This window comes from Penicillium chrysogenum, assembly GCF_028827035.1.
Source record: "Penicillium chrysogenum strain IBT 35668 chromosome Unknown utg000001l_segment0_segment0, whole genome shotgun sequence".
Taxonomy (NCBI): domain Eukaryota; kingdom Fungi; phylum Ascomycota; class Eurotiomycetes; order Eurotiales; family Aspergillaceae; genus Penicillium; species Penicillium chrysogenum.
The window spans coordinates 6,870,858-6,885,033 of record NW_026622749.1 but is presented as its reverse complement, the minus strand read 5'-3'; the positions used below and the strand labels follow the sequence as shown (position 1 = coordinate 6,885,033).

General features: G+C 51.4%; 6 protein-coding genes across 6 annotated transcripts; 3 read left to right on the top strand and 3 right to left on the bottom strand.

Annotated features, from left to right (window-relative positions):
* Window positions 1-224: 224 nt before the first annotated feature.
* N7489_002731 (cohesin subunit SMC1) lies at window positions 225-4,270 on the bottom strand (the record flags this gene model as incomplete). Its single annotated transcript, XM_056708486.1, has 6 exons — window positions 225-242; window positions 308-674; window positions 727-1,034; window positions 1,087-4,042; window positions 4,095-4,188; window positions 4,240-4,270. 6 exons carry the CDS (start codon window positions 4,268-4,270, stop codon window positions 225-227), a joined length of 3,774 nt encoding a protein of 1,257 aa, XP_056572788.1.
* A 384-nt stretch (window positions 4,271-4,654) lies between these two features.
* Window positions 4,655-5,512, bottom strand: N7489_002730 (uncharacterized protein; the record flags this gene model as incomplete). The annotated part of the gene is made up of 1 exon (XM_056708485.1): window positions 4,655-5,512. The coding sequence occupies one exon, from the start codon at window positions 5,510-5,512 to the stop codon at window positions 4,655-4,657; it is 858 nt and encodes a 285-aa protein (XP_056572787.1).
* A 180-nt stretch (window positions 5,513-5,692) lies between these two features.
* Window positions 5,693-6,987, top strand: pdx1 (uncharacterized protein; the record flags this gene model as incomplete). The annotated part of the gene is given in 3 exon segments (XM_056708484.1): window positions 5,693-5,774; window positions 5,785-6,057; window positions 6,197-6,987. 3 exon segments carry the CDS (start codon window positions 5,693-5,695, stop codon window positions 6,985-6,987), a joined length of 1,146 nt encoding a protein of 381 aa, XP_056572786.1.
* An 864-nt stretch (window positions 6,988-7,851) lies between these two features.
* Window positions 7,852-9,852, bottom strand: N7489_002728 (WD40 repeat domain-containing protein; the record flags this gene model as incomplete). Its single annotated transcript, XM_056708483.1, has 4 exons — window positions 7,852-8,616; window positions 8,676-9,262; window positions 9,328-9,455; window positions 9,545-9,852. 4 exons carry the CDS (start codon window positions 9,850-9,852, stop codon window positions 7,852-7,854), a joined length of 1,788 nt encoding a protein of 595 aa, XP_056572785.1.
* A 1,107-nt stretch (window positions 9,853-10,959) lies between these two features.
* On the top strand, window positions 10,960-12,691 carry N7489_002727 (M18 family aminopeptidase; the record flags this gene model as incomplete). The annotated part of the gene is made up of 8 exons (XM_056708482.1): window positions 10,960-11,017; window positions 11,072-11,133; window positions 11,186-11,287; window positions 11,356-11,491; window positions 11,543-11,635; window positions 11,683-11,802; window positions 11,825-12,357; window positions 12,422-12,691. 8 exons carry the CDS (start codon window positions 10,960-10,962, stop codon window positions 12,689-12,691), a joined length of 1,374 nt encoding a protein of 457 aa, XP_056572784.1.
* A 316-nt stretch (window positions 12,692-13,007) lies between these two features.
* Window positions 13,008-14,122, top strand: N7489_002726 (DSC4 family protein; the record flags this gene model as incomplete). Its single annotated transcript, XM_056708481.1, has 2 exons — window positions 13,008-13,228; window positions 13,312-14,122. The coding sequence occupies 2 exons, from the start codon at window positions 13,008-13,010 to the stop codon at window positions 14,120-14,122; spliced, it is 1,032 nt and encodes a 343-aa protein (XP_056572783.1).
* Window positions 14,123-14,176: the final 54 nt, after the last annotated feature.

Here is a 14,176-nt window from a genome sequence, read left to right as displayed (position 1 = left end):
GAAGGGTTGGAACTTGAAAAAACACAGCACAGAAACTGGTATCAATTAACGGCCTTGCCGATAGGAATAATCGCCCGGTATAGACACTGGGCTTCCTATTCCTATAATCGACTCCGGTAGAAGAAAACAAAGCTAGACTCAATAATCTACAAGGATGAAGAAATAGGAAGCAAAGCAAAAGCAAAGAGTCGTCACACAATTCACGTAAACCCCGCCTGGAGGATTTACGTGTACTTCCGAAGCTGTGAACGATCATTGTCAGCATATTTATACAGTGGCGTATACGAAACACGTCTTCAAAACTCACATCAAGCGTCAAAGATTTGCTGCTGTTCTCGACTTGGTCTCTGTAGATACCAACTAGAGCCTCACTGTTCTGGAACAGTCCGGTCTTCAAACTAATCACGATGAACTGCATGCCAGGCGCGGCGTGGTCATGGATATAGTTGGCAATGCGGGCGACGTTGGTGTTGTCCAGGGCTGCGTCAACCTCGTCCAGCACGAAGAATGGAGACGGCTGGTATGAGTGGATAGCGAACAGCAAAGCCAGTGCGGCCATGGTCTTCTCGCCACCTGAAAGATGTTCCATGTCTCGGAAACGCTTGAGAGGAGGCATGGCGTGGTATTTGATGCCGTCCAAGTAGGGCTCGTCCGAGTCCTCAATATCGAGGTAGCTTTTGAAATGTTAGTGATCGTTCAGAGTCGGATGTAAAAAGAGAAACCTACGCTTGACCACCCAGGGGGTAATTGGCGCTACGCGTGAGTTCACGGTAAATCGGCCCGATCTGCTCAGAAATGTGGGTGAATGCCCTATTGAAGAGGTCGGATCGCTTCTTCATCACGGACTCAAACTCTTCCTTGGCGTTTCGTGCAGATCTCCGGGCATCCTCGAAGTCCTTTTCGGTGCTGCGAAGTTTGTTCTCGACACTCTCCAGGCGCTCCATGGCGCGAGCATTCGGTGCCATCTTGTCGAGGTCACTGTTGAGAACACGAACCTTCTCGAGTAGTTCATCCTCGAGCTTGTCATCGGCCTCCTGTAAATGAATTAGTATGCGAGAGATAAAAGCGATGAGAGCAAACACAAACCTCTTTCAGTGTCTCTCCCAGAGAATCAAAGTCGACCTCGATACCGTAATCGTGCACCGGAGCAGCCTCGTCCAAACCATCACCTTCGTCCACCTCCATGGCATCTGGGTCTGCTGCTTGCACAAGATCATCGATTGGAAGCTTGTCAAGGGAATTGGAAGACTCGGTCAAAGGAACATCAATATCTTCAAGCTTGCAGCGGCGTAGAAGAGCATAACGACTTGAAGAGTTCCTCTGAATCTCTGCCTCAAGTGCATTGACATTCTTTAACGCTGCTTCAACATGCTTGCTACGCTTCTGGACTTCACGGCGCTGCTCTGCCAAGTTTTCTGCTGACTGGCCATATATTTCCTTCTGCTTCCCGAGGGCCTCTCGGAGGAGCTCAAGTTCCGCTTCGTATTCATCGAGCTGGTTGCGGATTTCCTCTTGCTGACTTTGCAGCTCTTCAATCAGGCCCTGGTCGCGCTCGTATTGGGCCTTAAGACCGTTGATTCGGTCATCGGTTGCTTGGATACGCTGTTTCTCAAAGCTGAGCTGGTTCTCGATTCGGCTCTTTTGAGTCGTGAACTCGAGCTTCTTTTGCGCGGCCTCTTCCTGCATAGAGCCCTGCTGGGCCTCATATTCTCGGATGTCATCATACCCTAAGCGTTTGCAGAACTTGCGGTAGACCTCGTCCTCGACGTTGCTGACCGAAGCTTGTGACGTTTCGATTGTCTCGTCTAGCTCGTCAAGGTTTTCCTTACGCTCAGTGTATTTGGGTCGCAGTTCCTCCATCTGGCGCTTAACAAAGTCCAGTTCGCTACGTTTGCTCTCGAGGTTTCTCTCGAGGGCCTTCAACTCATCACGGGAGTAAGTGAGGCGCTGCTCGAGACCAACGAGCTCGCCCTGCAGTGTCTCTTCTTCAGATCCTCGGCGGTGACTCTTGGGTAGGGTGGTGAGATCGTTCATGAGCTTCTCCTTTAATTTATACAGGTTCTCGACCTCGGAATCTTCCCAACGCTTGGAGTTCTGTTGAGGACCACGTCCACCGGTCATGAGACCACCCTTGTGGATGACAGTTCCATCAAGGGTGACAGCCTTCGCATCCACATTTCGTTCGTAGCAAAGATACTTGGCTGTCGCCAGATCGTCACAAACAATAGAGTTCCCGCACGCATAGCTTATTGCTCGCGCAACGGCATCATCATAGTCAACAGTCTCAATCGCAGGGCGCATGGCCCGATGCATGCCCTTCAGGTTCGAGTTGAACGCCTTGACTTGAATGGTTTCCAGCGGGATGAACGTGGCCTGACCTGCTCGTTGGTCGCGTAAGTGCTGGATGCACTCCTTTGCGGTCTTCTCATTGTCCACAACAATGGCGTCGAAGTGTCGACCCAGTACGGTGCTGACTGCATCGGAGTATTTCTTCTGCTTCGGCCGGCAAAGATCACTGACGCGACCTTTGACACCGGGGAAGATGCGCTTCAAGGCCGAGATCAACTCCTTGGCCCGGAGTTCGCGTTCCGTCTGCTTCTTCCCGTCATCGGCCTCAAGAAGCTTCCTTAACACAACCTGGAGCTTTTCCTCCAGCTCGGTCCGCATTTGCGAGACCTTCAAACGCTCCGAAGTCAATGCATTCAGCTCCTTCTTCTTACGGTCGATGTCTTTGGAGGTAGACTTGATGGCGTCATTGAGAGACGACTTGCGTTCGTTCATTTTCTGGGCATCGGATTCAACAGATTTCAGTTGCCATTCGGTATTCTCGAACTTGCCCTTCAAGCTGTTGACCGCTTCAGCTTCGGTCTTTCTCTGCCGGCGCAGATTATCAAGGTTCAAGGAATCCGCCGATGAACGTCGGTTGACTTCTTCTCTGAGCTTGCGGTACTCCTGCTGATCGGCTTCGCTCAGCTGGCCACCCTTCTTGCTCATCGTCTTCTGCCATTCGACTTCCCATTGAGCCTGAGCTTTCTCGACAAGCTTGAGATCCTTTTCTAGTTGCTTGCCATTGTTGGTTTGTGATGTGCGCTCCTTTTCGATCTCGGTAATCTTCGAAGAGTATCTCTCAACCTTCTTCTGGGTGATGTCGATCTTCTCGTCCACAGGCACAAGGGAGTTGTTGAGTTCTTCAATTTCCCTCTCCTTTTTCGTGATGTTTTTCTCGGCCTTGCCGACATCTCTGCCAACTCGAGCATGGTCTTTCTTGGCATCTTCGACGTTCTTCTCGTATTTCTCGACGCCACGGCGGTACTCCTTAAGCTCATCTTGGTATTTCTGGATATCAGCGCTAGAGTCATCGATCAGGCGCTGGAAGTGGAATAGCTTCCACAGGATATGAGTAATAATGGCCTGGTCGCGTTCTTCGGCCTTCTTCGCGTAGTTCTCAGCCTCTCGCTTCTGTTCCTGGTATTGCTTGACCTCGGAATTAATGCCTCGCCGGCGGTTGAGCTGGAGAGTTTGCTGTTCCGCGGCCTCCTCCGCCTCCGCCTTGAATTTTTCGTAGTCGGCCTTGTGCTCCAGACTGCCGGAGATCTGCTCGATCAACCGAGTAAGGTCTTTGGGCGACTGGGATGCGATCGCCTCGACGTCACCTTGGAACACCAGGAAATTTCGCGCTTTGATCAGGATGTTCTCCTCCTCCAAGGCCTCGTTGTATTGGTGGGCGGACACGATTCGGTTGTTGATGCGGTATTCGCTAACGCCCTGGCTAGTGATAGATCGACGCCATTGCTGCTCCTCGCCTGCATCATCCTCGTAGACTGCCATCACCCAGGCGGAGTTCGGGTCGTTTCCGCCGGCATCTTGTTCGACATCCATGCTCTCGGGCTCCTCCTCCTGCTCGCCATCCTGTCCATCAGCAGCGGACTCTCCGTCAACTTTAGATGTGCGCAAAACACGTCCACGGTACACCAGGTCACGGAGATTGGTTGATCGCAGGTGAGAAGACTTGATTCCTAGAACGAAAGATATGGCATCCATCCTAATGCGCATTAGCCCCAGGCTCTTTGGACTAAGACCAGGAGGCCACTCACGAGTTTGACTTGCCAGACCCGTTCGGGCCAATGATCGACGTGAAATAGGCATCTCCAAATAGGAGGACATGATGTCCCTTGTAGGACTTGAAGTCTAGTGACAAAGTTAGCTACTGCGTGCGGTGTATCTTCCGGTCGTACATACTGAAAAGCTCCAAACGAATGAGTTTTCCCATCTTGCCAGCGGCTTCCCTGAGGGAGCAACGCGCCGAGAAATTCAAGGACCCTGGTATAAAACTAGAGATTGAGTTGTGGGCAAGACGTGTGAGGGGCGCGATAACGGGTGGACCGCGTCCATCCCAAGACGCGCCGGGGCCATCACGTGGCTCCCCCAATTTAGAGGAGCATTGTGAAGACCTTACAACATTACATACTATTTCTTCTGCCAAGCACAAAGACTCCTATAATATAATCTACTGTGATTCTCTCGATTGAAATTGTGCTTTTCTCTTGAATGGTATTACAAGTGCTGAGTCGCTGTTTAAGAGACAAAGCCAAAATGATGTACAAAACTTAACTAGATGCGACAGCTTGGTGATGCTTGGATAAATGATCAACAATCAATCTCTGAACGGCATCTTCACATTCACCATGCGCCCAAAGTGAAGGAGATCATCCGAGATGTATCCATTGGAGTCCAGTCGGAAATGGGTCTTGTGACCCGCCAACTGCACAATGATGAAGTCCTCATTCGTGAAAAGTTGTCGCATGCTCTGGAAAACACGGCGAGGCATGGATCTCAGTGTTCTGAAGAAGCTTGGCTCATTGTCCAATCCACGGCCGAGTTTGGTGCTTTCCTCGTAACGCTGCATGGTTTCCGGAGAGACCGAGATTCTGCGCTTGAACGAGAGGTCACCCGGCGCCACTTCAACTTGGTAAGGCTTCTTGAAAGGGACCATGCTTCGGACTGTGAAGAGGACGCGCATACGACCATTAGAATTGATCGCTCTGATATTTCTGACTAGGGAGCCAGTGCGGGAGATGAACAAGGTGCCTCCAACGCTCATCATGATACAGATACCACCAAATAGAGATTTCTGCCACATTGGAAGGGGAACCAGAGGATCCCGGAGTACCGCGTTTGAGTTGTAGATGGAATAGGCGAAGCAAAACGCGGACAGACCATATGCAGTTAAGATATATGGGCGATGAGAAGGTGCTTGGAACAAAAGCACTTGTCCGACTTGTAATACCTTCGCTTGTAGCTTCGCAAGGGCGCGGGGGTTCCTGTTCCCATAAGGACTTGTGGCCTGCCACGCGGAATCGACAGTTCTGGCCACACCCTTGACCTTGTATTGAGGCGCACTAGAGTTGAAGTAGCGCAAGCATGACGTCGAGTTCGCCTGAAAGCCAGGTCGCATTGGGCTTTGTAGGCATTGGCGCCAGAATATTGAGAAGGTTGGTGGTCTGACGGACATGGTTGCACCGAGACTGTGGATGCTCAAGTTAGTAAGGTGATCATGACCACGACGCACAGTCAATTGACTCCCATCAATTCTGAGTAAAATTGACAAAGAACCAACGACTAGATAGCTTCGCTCGGTAACTTACTAGGGCGAGAATCAGTTGACCGTCGTTCTCGTCGGAAATCGCCGATAATGGCCAAAACAGCACGCGGCAGAAAAATGTTCCCGTCCCGGCCGCCGGTGAAAGCTCCCAACGCCCTCAACACCTCCAACGGTTGCTTTAGATTACCTCTCCAAACACACGACATCAAACAAATTGACCTCGGAGATTTGTGCGCTTCGACCTGGTGGTGGGCTCTTCGTTGATCCTGCTCGTTCCTTTCGAATCCAGCGTCCGCGGCGAGTTGCGACACCGGCCGAAGATCCCAATCGGCACCGCAGCACTCCCAATCTTCCAAAACTCCAGAATCACATAGCAATGGCAGCCAAGATCACAGTTGGCCAGGTTCCGGCCATGTTCGCTCGGCGTCAACAGAACGTGTTCGGTGTCGGCAGACGTAAGTTGCCCATTCATGGTCATGGCGAACAGCATCTCCGCAACGGAACGCCGCTACTCTGAGCTCAATTCTACGGCGGAGGTTGCCTGCAATATAACAGGCATTATTGAACATGTGCTAACACTGTTATCCCTTCTAGGCCTTCAATCCACCTCTTCCGCAACCCAGAACCCCGCCTATCCGCTCTACCCCTCCGTCGCCCAGCTCCTCCGTGAGAAGGGCATCCCCAAGTCCGATGTCTCCAAGATCCCAGCCTCGGGCCCCAAGGGTCGTCTCTTGAAGGGCGACGTCCTTGCATATATCGGTCAGATTCCCGCGGACTACCCGTCAACCCAGGCCGCCACTCTGGCCAAGCTCGCCCACCTCGATCTGAGCAACATCAAGATCGCCCCAGCTCCGGCCCCTCCCGCGCCAGCTGCGGCTGAAGAGAAGATTGCCCCCAAGCCCGTGCCCATGGCTTCCGTCGCCATCTCCATTTCCTTGGCTGCCGTGCTTTCCGCTCAGAAGAAGCTCCAGGATAACCTGGGTGTGACGGTCCCGCTGTCCCGCTTCCTTGCCGTGGCTACAGACCTTGCCAACGACGACCTGCCCCGCTTGGCTAGCTCCAAGCCCTCCGCCGATGAGCTCTTCGATGAGGTTCTCGGCGCCAAGCCCATCAACACATCACGCGGTGATTACGTTCCCGAGCTGAATGCTTTCGAGGCTCCCAAGACTGTCCGCTCCAAGCCTGTCACCGAAGACTTGATCGATTTCCTTAGTGCGAAGTCGTCTAAGAAGTCTGCACCTGTGGCTGAGGTCGAGAACTCGGCTGGTGTTGCTTCCAATGTTTTCAGCTTGACCGTCCCTGCTGGTGAGGAGGTCCGCGCTAAGGCATTCCTGGAGCGAATCAAGACTCTTCTCTCGGTTGAGCCGGCGCGCTTGGTGCTTTAGATTTCCCTTGGTGTTTCGAATCTCCCTTCTTCGCGCTTTTTCTTTTCTTTGTTCCTGGTAATCTGAGCCAAAAACTGGGCAGGCGAAGCTCATTCATGAATGTATACAGTATAGCATAGTTAATCAGATATCTCCTTGGTTGGATTACTTCACTCGAGGAAAAGAAACTTAGATCGCAATCCGTAGGTACTAAAAACATCCATGGTTGGTTTTGGACGAGTTGAATAAGCACTCGCACCTTTAAGGAAGATATAGTTGTGTGTCAATTTCGATTTCATTTCATTTCCGGCATGGTTTAGATCTCATGATGGCCGGTTGGCACAGCTAAATCATCTGAAATGGGAAAATAGGCACAAACTCGTGCCCGAAAAAAAAAGGGTCATGTCATCATCAAAACCAACCTTGCAAAAGAGAGGATTGCAATGAGAACACCCGCCACGCAACGCCGTATGCCGGCAACCAGGAAACAACACCAAGCGCCGCCGCTCAAAGCCTTGAAGAAACGTGAATGTAGAAATGTTCGCTCGACTCCAAGGCGCCACGCCAGTATGGCCAGCTAGGTCACAGCCAGGGTGGGGACGAACCAATGGAAGAGATCAAACCAAGCAAGAAGAAACAATAAAAGAAAGAAAAAACAAGGAAAATGCCCATTCTGAATGAACCAGCGCCGGACCTCCACCCGCAGATGCTTTGAACCACCAATGGAAAGAAAGACGCAAGAGATGCCGACGCATAAAAGGACGAAGAGTAAGATCCCCTCAGGCCATGCAATGATTTCCCCTAGTAACCAAACCGAAGTGAACGAAAAACGCCATGTCGAATGCAGATGAAGAGACGAATTAGAAAGTATGTGGATTGACCGGACTACCGGATGGTACTCCATTCGGCCAGTCTGCTGCCTTCCCGACGAGCGTCTCTTGTAGCTCGTCTATCAAATATTTTCCAGAATCTGAGAGTTTCATCGCCTGCCCCTGTTACGACAGTCTGTCCGTCGGGGCTCATGGCGAGATAAAGAACGCGGAAAGTGTGGCCGGTCAACGAGACAATTTGTTCCATACGGGGGTATTTCCAAATGACAATTTGGTTTTGGCTGTAACCGTGCGTGCTGATGATCTCGTCTGAGATTTTGGACCAAGAGAGGTTGCAGACCTGGCTGCCAGTGTCGACCTCTTTGATCATTGAGCCATTTTGTGTGTTCCAGAACTTGATCGTGCGGTCAGCGGTACCGCCCCCAGAAGCGAGGAGATGACGTTGATGAGGAGACCATGCAATGGCCTTGACTGCAGCATTGTGATCGGAGAAACGGTAGAGAGGTGTCTCATTAAGCTTATCCCAAACCATCAGTTTGTTGTCGTTGCCGCCGGATGCCAATTGGCCATCTTCGGTGTTCCACTTCAAACCACAGACTTCTTGTTTGTGGCCAGAAAGCTTTCGAACATACTGGTCGGGAGATCGAACATCACGGTGATAAATGAGACGGTCTCGGGATCCCGATGTGAGAATGTGATCGTTCCATGCCAACGCACCAACTCGGTTGGTATGTCCAATCATGGTTCGTAGCCGGCGGCAATGCTCAGCATCCCATATCTGCACCAGACCTTTACCTGTGCCAATTGCAAGATGTGTACCCTGTAGTCCGTAGTGTGAGTATTAGGTATGGAGCGTTCACATGTGGATTCCTCGCTTACCCTTTGAATCCAGCTCACGCTGGTCACGGTATCATCTTTCAGCTCGCACAACCTCGTAACTCCACCGGTGTGGGAGTTCCACATGTAGACCGAGTTGGCCAATCCAACGCCAAGAACATTGCTACTGCCCCAGTCCACCAGGTTCAAATAGAAATCATCTTGAAGATCCGGCGCATCCAAGACCTTGTAGGGCACCTTGTTTACGTACCGGGCCTGTTTTCGAGGTGTTTCAAGAATGCGCTGACTGTCGTACCGAATAGGAGAAAGACTGTAGAGCTCAGAGCGCACATCCAAGTTTGGGCCATGCACACTTCGAGGGGTTTTAGAGGGTGTTGGATGTCCCGATCCGGGCCGTGAAGGTCCATAGTTGAAGAGGTTCTTGTGCGGGGTGGTGGGGGTTATGCTAGCGGGAGGGAGGTTGGCAGAGATATGAGCGGGAGGCGTATGGGATCGAGTCTTATCATTTATTCCACTGCTGAACCCGAGCAATGGGTCGGATGGCGCAGAGTTCAGGTCGGGTTGTGGCACCGTGTTTCCAAACAGCTCGCTGCGCAAAACCCGGGAAAATGTACGGTTGGCTTCCTCGGCTGTGGTTATAAGTCAGTTCATATGCACAACTAGGTAAGTCCTTGGGTTCCGTTATGTAACACACTCTTTTGGAAGTGAAGCTCGGAGTGAGGAGGGCGTTTCTTGGTCCTGGAAGGAGTAGATGGGCAACCATCTTCATGCAACAAACTGTAAGTCGCTTGCAGATCTTGGCCGTCGCGATTGGGAATGAATCTAGATTATGGTCAGTAGCTGAATCACAAATGAATGACTTCGTGTTGTCGCAGGCTTTATGATTGAAGACAATCAAAAGTGTGGCTTACCGGTCCCCATACACCCGCTGTCTCTTGCGACATGGGCTGGAGGCCGGGGTCCTGTCCCGCCGGCTCCCAGCAGACTCATAATCCTTCAATGCTTTTGCAAGCGCACTAGGGTCGATTGGATCTGCTCCATCTTGCCGTTGGCGGCTGTCCGAATTTGAATTATCTGGGAAATACATCGTGCGCTTGGACGGCATGCTTGGCGGTGTCTTCGATCCGGGTGGTGATGCGATGTTTGAGATTTGCGATACTTGAGGTCTTGTTGCCGACCTATTCCCGGCCTTCTCTGAATTCTGAGCTTTGTCCGCCATGGCGATGCCTGGTTGTCTGTCCGAGCCCCAAAGCCAAAGTGCAGCCAATCACGACAGGGATAAGTGTTGCATAAGATGCAAGCGAAGTGCCTGTCAATCGAGGATGTCGAACGTTCAGAGATTCGGGTGCAGGGTTGAGGGTATTTGAAGGGCGATTCCCAGAGGGTCTGTTGTTGTTGATCCAGAGGCGAATGATGGCCTTGGCCGTTGATGCCTAAAAATGGAGGATGTTCCAGGATAAAGCACAAGCAGACCCTGTTTCACCAGGCAGATCAACAAAGAAGTGTCTGAAGGGCATGTGAATGAATGTCTTCAAGGGAGTGACGGAGTTGCGCAGGGCGACTCTCTGGGTCACGCGTCGGGTACGCTAACCCGATTTAGCGAAGGCAATCGGGCCCCATCAACCAGGTCAAATCAGTGTGTTCTTCTGGCTTTGACCACATTGATACTATTCTATTGACTATGTATTTCCAAAGTGGGGTCTAACTCTTTGGTTTACTCTCACACAAGCAGTCTCATGCTGGTTGCCGAGATTCTTTTGGAAACGTTCTGTGTCAGCATGGCTTTGTTACAATTGAGACTGATGCCACACTGTTAGTCCTGTTGTTTACTGGAACGCGCCCAAACTGGTCTGACTGGACACTGAAGTGGGGGGATGATGTGAGGGACATGTACGGAATACTCCGTATGGGATGGGCTGTTTTACTAACGCGAAATCCGAATTCCGCAGATTGATTTGGTATACGCGCTTGCTTGGACGCGACGCGACAGAGCTTGGGCCATGGCAACGCACTGAGTTCCCCCAGGAACTTATATAGTGGGGTCGACCGAAGAACCAACAATATCGGTGTATGCAGTAGTAATAGTAATGATAATGATTTAAACCTACAATGTCCACGGGTCTATCTATACTGAATATCAATTGTTCCAAGACTACCCTTTAGTTTCACTGGTGGCTTTGTTACGTGACGTTGCCATCTGCAGTCACCGCCAAATTAAATAAAACCTCCGGCGGCAAAAGCCCCAAACCTTCTCTCTTTGTTCACTGCAATGGTCCTCAGGCGTCTCTGTCCTGATATTATTGGTTGTTCTCAACGTTATTCTACAATGGCTGCCAAGCAATCTGCTCTGGACTTCTTGTCCTTTGTGAACTCTGCTCCTACCCGTATGTAGTCCCCATCCCATGATGCGGAATGTCGCTGATATGTCTTATCTCCAGCTTTTCATGCCGTCCACGAAGCTAAACAGCTTCTGGCTAAGGCTGGGTTCCAAGAAATCAAGGTCCGTTCAAACTGAATACCGAGTAAGACAACTGCAACTCATCCATCAGTAGGAAAGAGACTCTTGGGCGTCGACCTGCCAACCGGGAGGCAAGTACTACTTGACTCGCAATACTACTACCCTTGTGGCCTTTGCGATCGGCAAGCAATGGCAGGTATGTATCAATTGCAGAACTGCGTAAATGATTCTTCAGCTAATCATGCGTATTGATCCTGGACATAGCCGGGCAATTCCATCTCTATGATCGGTGCCCACACTGACTCCCCGGTGTTGAGGGTCAAACCCGTTAGCAAGAAGAGCGGGGAAGGCTTTGTCCAGGTCGGTGTCGAGACCTACGGTGGAGGCATCTGGCACACTTGTACGTGCCATTGATTACGCCCGGACTATCACCCTCGCTAATTTCATCTAGGGTTTGATCGTGATCTGGGTGTCGCGGGCCGGGTTATGACTCGTGAAAGCGATGGATCCATCGTGCAGAAACTGGTCAAGATTGACCGTCCCAGTATGTTTTTATGTTGACACGATAAATGTGCCTGGCTAATATCGTAGTCCTTCGTATTCCAACCCTGGCCATCCATCTGGACCGCCAGGAGAACTTCGCATTCAACAAGGAAACGCAGCTGTTCCCTATCGCTGGCCTTATTGCTGCAGAGCTCAACCGCAATGGAGGTGTCGACACCCCCTAACACAGACAAGGGTGGGGAGCCATCACCATTGAAATCTGTCACAGAACGTCACCACTCTCACTTTGTTGAGCTCATTGCTGCTGAGGCTGGCGTCAATCCTGGCGATATTCTGGACTTCGAAATGATTCTGTTCGACACTCAGAAGTCCTGCCTCGGCGGTATGCTGGAGGAATTCATCTTTTCCCCTCGCCTAGACAACCTGAACAGCACTTTCTGTGCTACAGTCGCTCTGATTGACTCGGTGGCCGACGAATCAGCGCTCGAAAATGAAGACGCCATCCGCCTTATTGCCTTGTTTGACCACGAGGAAATCGGAAGCCGCACAGCACAGGGTGCCGACTCGAACATTCTTCCGTCGATCATTCGCCGTCTATCCGTCCTCCCGTCCTCCTCCTCTAAGAACACCGACCTGTCCACTGCCTATGAGCAGACACTGTCCACCTCCTTCCTTGTCTCTGCTGATATGGCCCACTCGATCAACCCCAACTATGCGGGGAAGTACGAGTCGGACCACAAGCCGGAGATGAACAAGGGTCCGGTGATCAAGATCAACGCCAACGCTCGCTATGCGACGAACTCCCCCTGGCATTGTTCTCTTGGAGGAGATTGCACGCAAGACCGCCAAGGAGACTGGCGAGCACGTTCCTCTCCAGCTCTTTGTGGTTCGAAATGACTCAAGCTGTGGCAGCACCATTGGCCCTATGCTATCTGCTGCGCTGGGGGCGCGGACACTGGATCTAGGCAATCCCCAGCTCAGCATGCACAGTATCCGTGAAACAGGGGGTACCCACGATGTTGCCCATGCCATTCGTCTGTTCACTGGCTTCTTCAAACATTACTCAGAGCTGTCGAAGACGATCCTTGTCGATTAAGCACATAGTGAATAAGTATATGAAGTAGCACAAACAATAAACTGCATTCAGACGGAATAGGATTCGATTTTTAAGCCTTCGATTGTTGAATTGATTGTATATAACACCAGGACATATTAAAATAACACAGAAACGTACTGTACAACGCATGTACCTTGTGAGAAGCACGTGTTCCGGACCGAGGAAAGTCCGCCTCGACACATCTCCGTCTCCAACTCATCCATAGTTACCCCAGCTCACCAAATCACGGGGAGTCTCCACCTCGAATCCTTATACATTCGCTTGTTAGATACCGTTCAAGCCCTCATGACCCTCTATGACAGACGTTGATGCCTATCGGGATGCGGAATACATCGCTGACGTGTCCGGCCTATCCTATGACGATGCGGAGCCCCCGAGGCCAACAGACACGCTCAGCAGCCAAAATGCGCGAGTGAGGAAAGTCAAGTCGACCGCCAAAGTCGCCTTCATTGATCGATTGCTGCGCGATCTTGACATATTAATTTATTGTCAACTCTCCGCCCTGTATTACATGGAGTAAGTCCAACCCAGAATCCCGGCGATGCTCCCCACCCCTCTTTCCACCATGACATGCCCCTAACATATGTCTCTTGGTCTAGCTGCTCAATCATCCTATTTGGCATGCGTGCCATCGTGGAATTGATCTTCTTCACGCCCAAAGCGCCTCCGTTTGAGCCCACACGCAGCCAGCCGTTTGTCGGCGCCATCATCGTCAGTAACCTGGTTTGCATGCTCTTCCATGCCTTCCTGATTCGTCCCGAAGCTGGCGAGGAAACACGCGGCTACCTACATGGGGGACTGTTCATCGATTTTGTCGGGCAGGCTCCCGTCTCTGTTTACCGGCTTCTCTTGTTCGACCTTTTGATCTTTCTAATCGATTTCATCATGCTGGGCTTGATTATCGAGCGGGTGAAGACTAAGGGAACCCCGACGCCATTGCCTACATCACCAAATCCAAATCCAGCCACAGATACAAGCACCGAGGCAACCCCAGACACGGAGGAGTCCCAGCCACAAGACCATGATGCCGAAGAGCGTGGCGTTCTACGACAAGAGGATGACGATGAAACAATGCCCCCCGCTCGTCGTAGTTCCGATGCACCTCACAGTAGCAGCATCGACGAAGAGGTTGAAGAAGAGCGCACGACGCTACTGGCCGACCCAGCTGACGCTGAATCTGGCAGTGCTGCGCGGGGCGAGCATCCGATGGATACATTCGCGGCTGGCGAGGCTATTATTCTCAATATGAGCTTCCTAGATACAATCCGTGATCAGTGGCGCCACTCAAATGCGACGGCACGGCCAACGTCGGGCTTTGTGCCGTCTCCCGAGACGGCAACGTTCCTCCGACAGCGCTTTGGTCTCCAGGTTGGGACTAATGGTCGCATTGAGCGTGCAAATACAACATGATGTAAATCTATGTTTCAGCTCCGGTAGTAAACTATATATATGTGCTAGTAAATT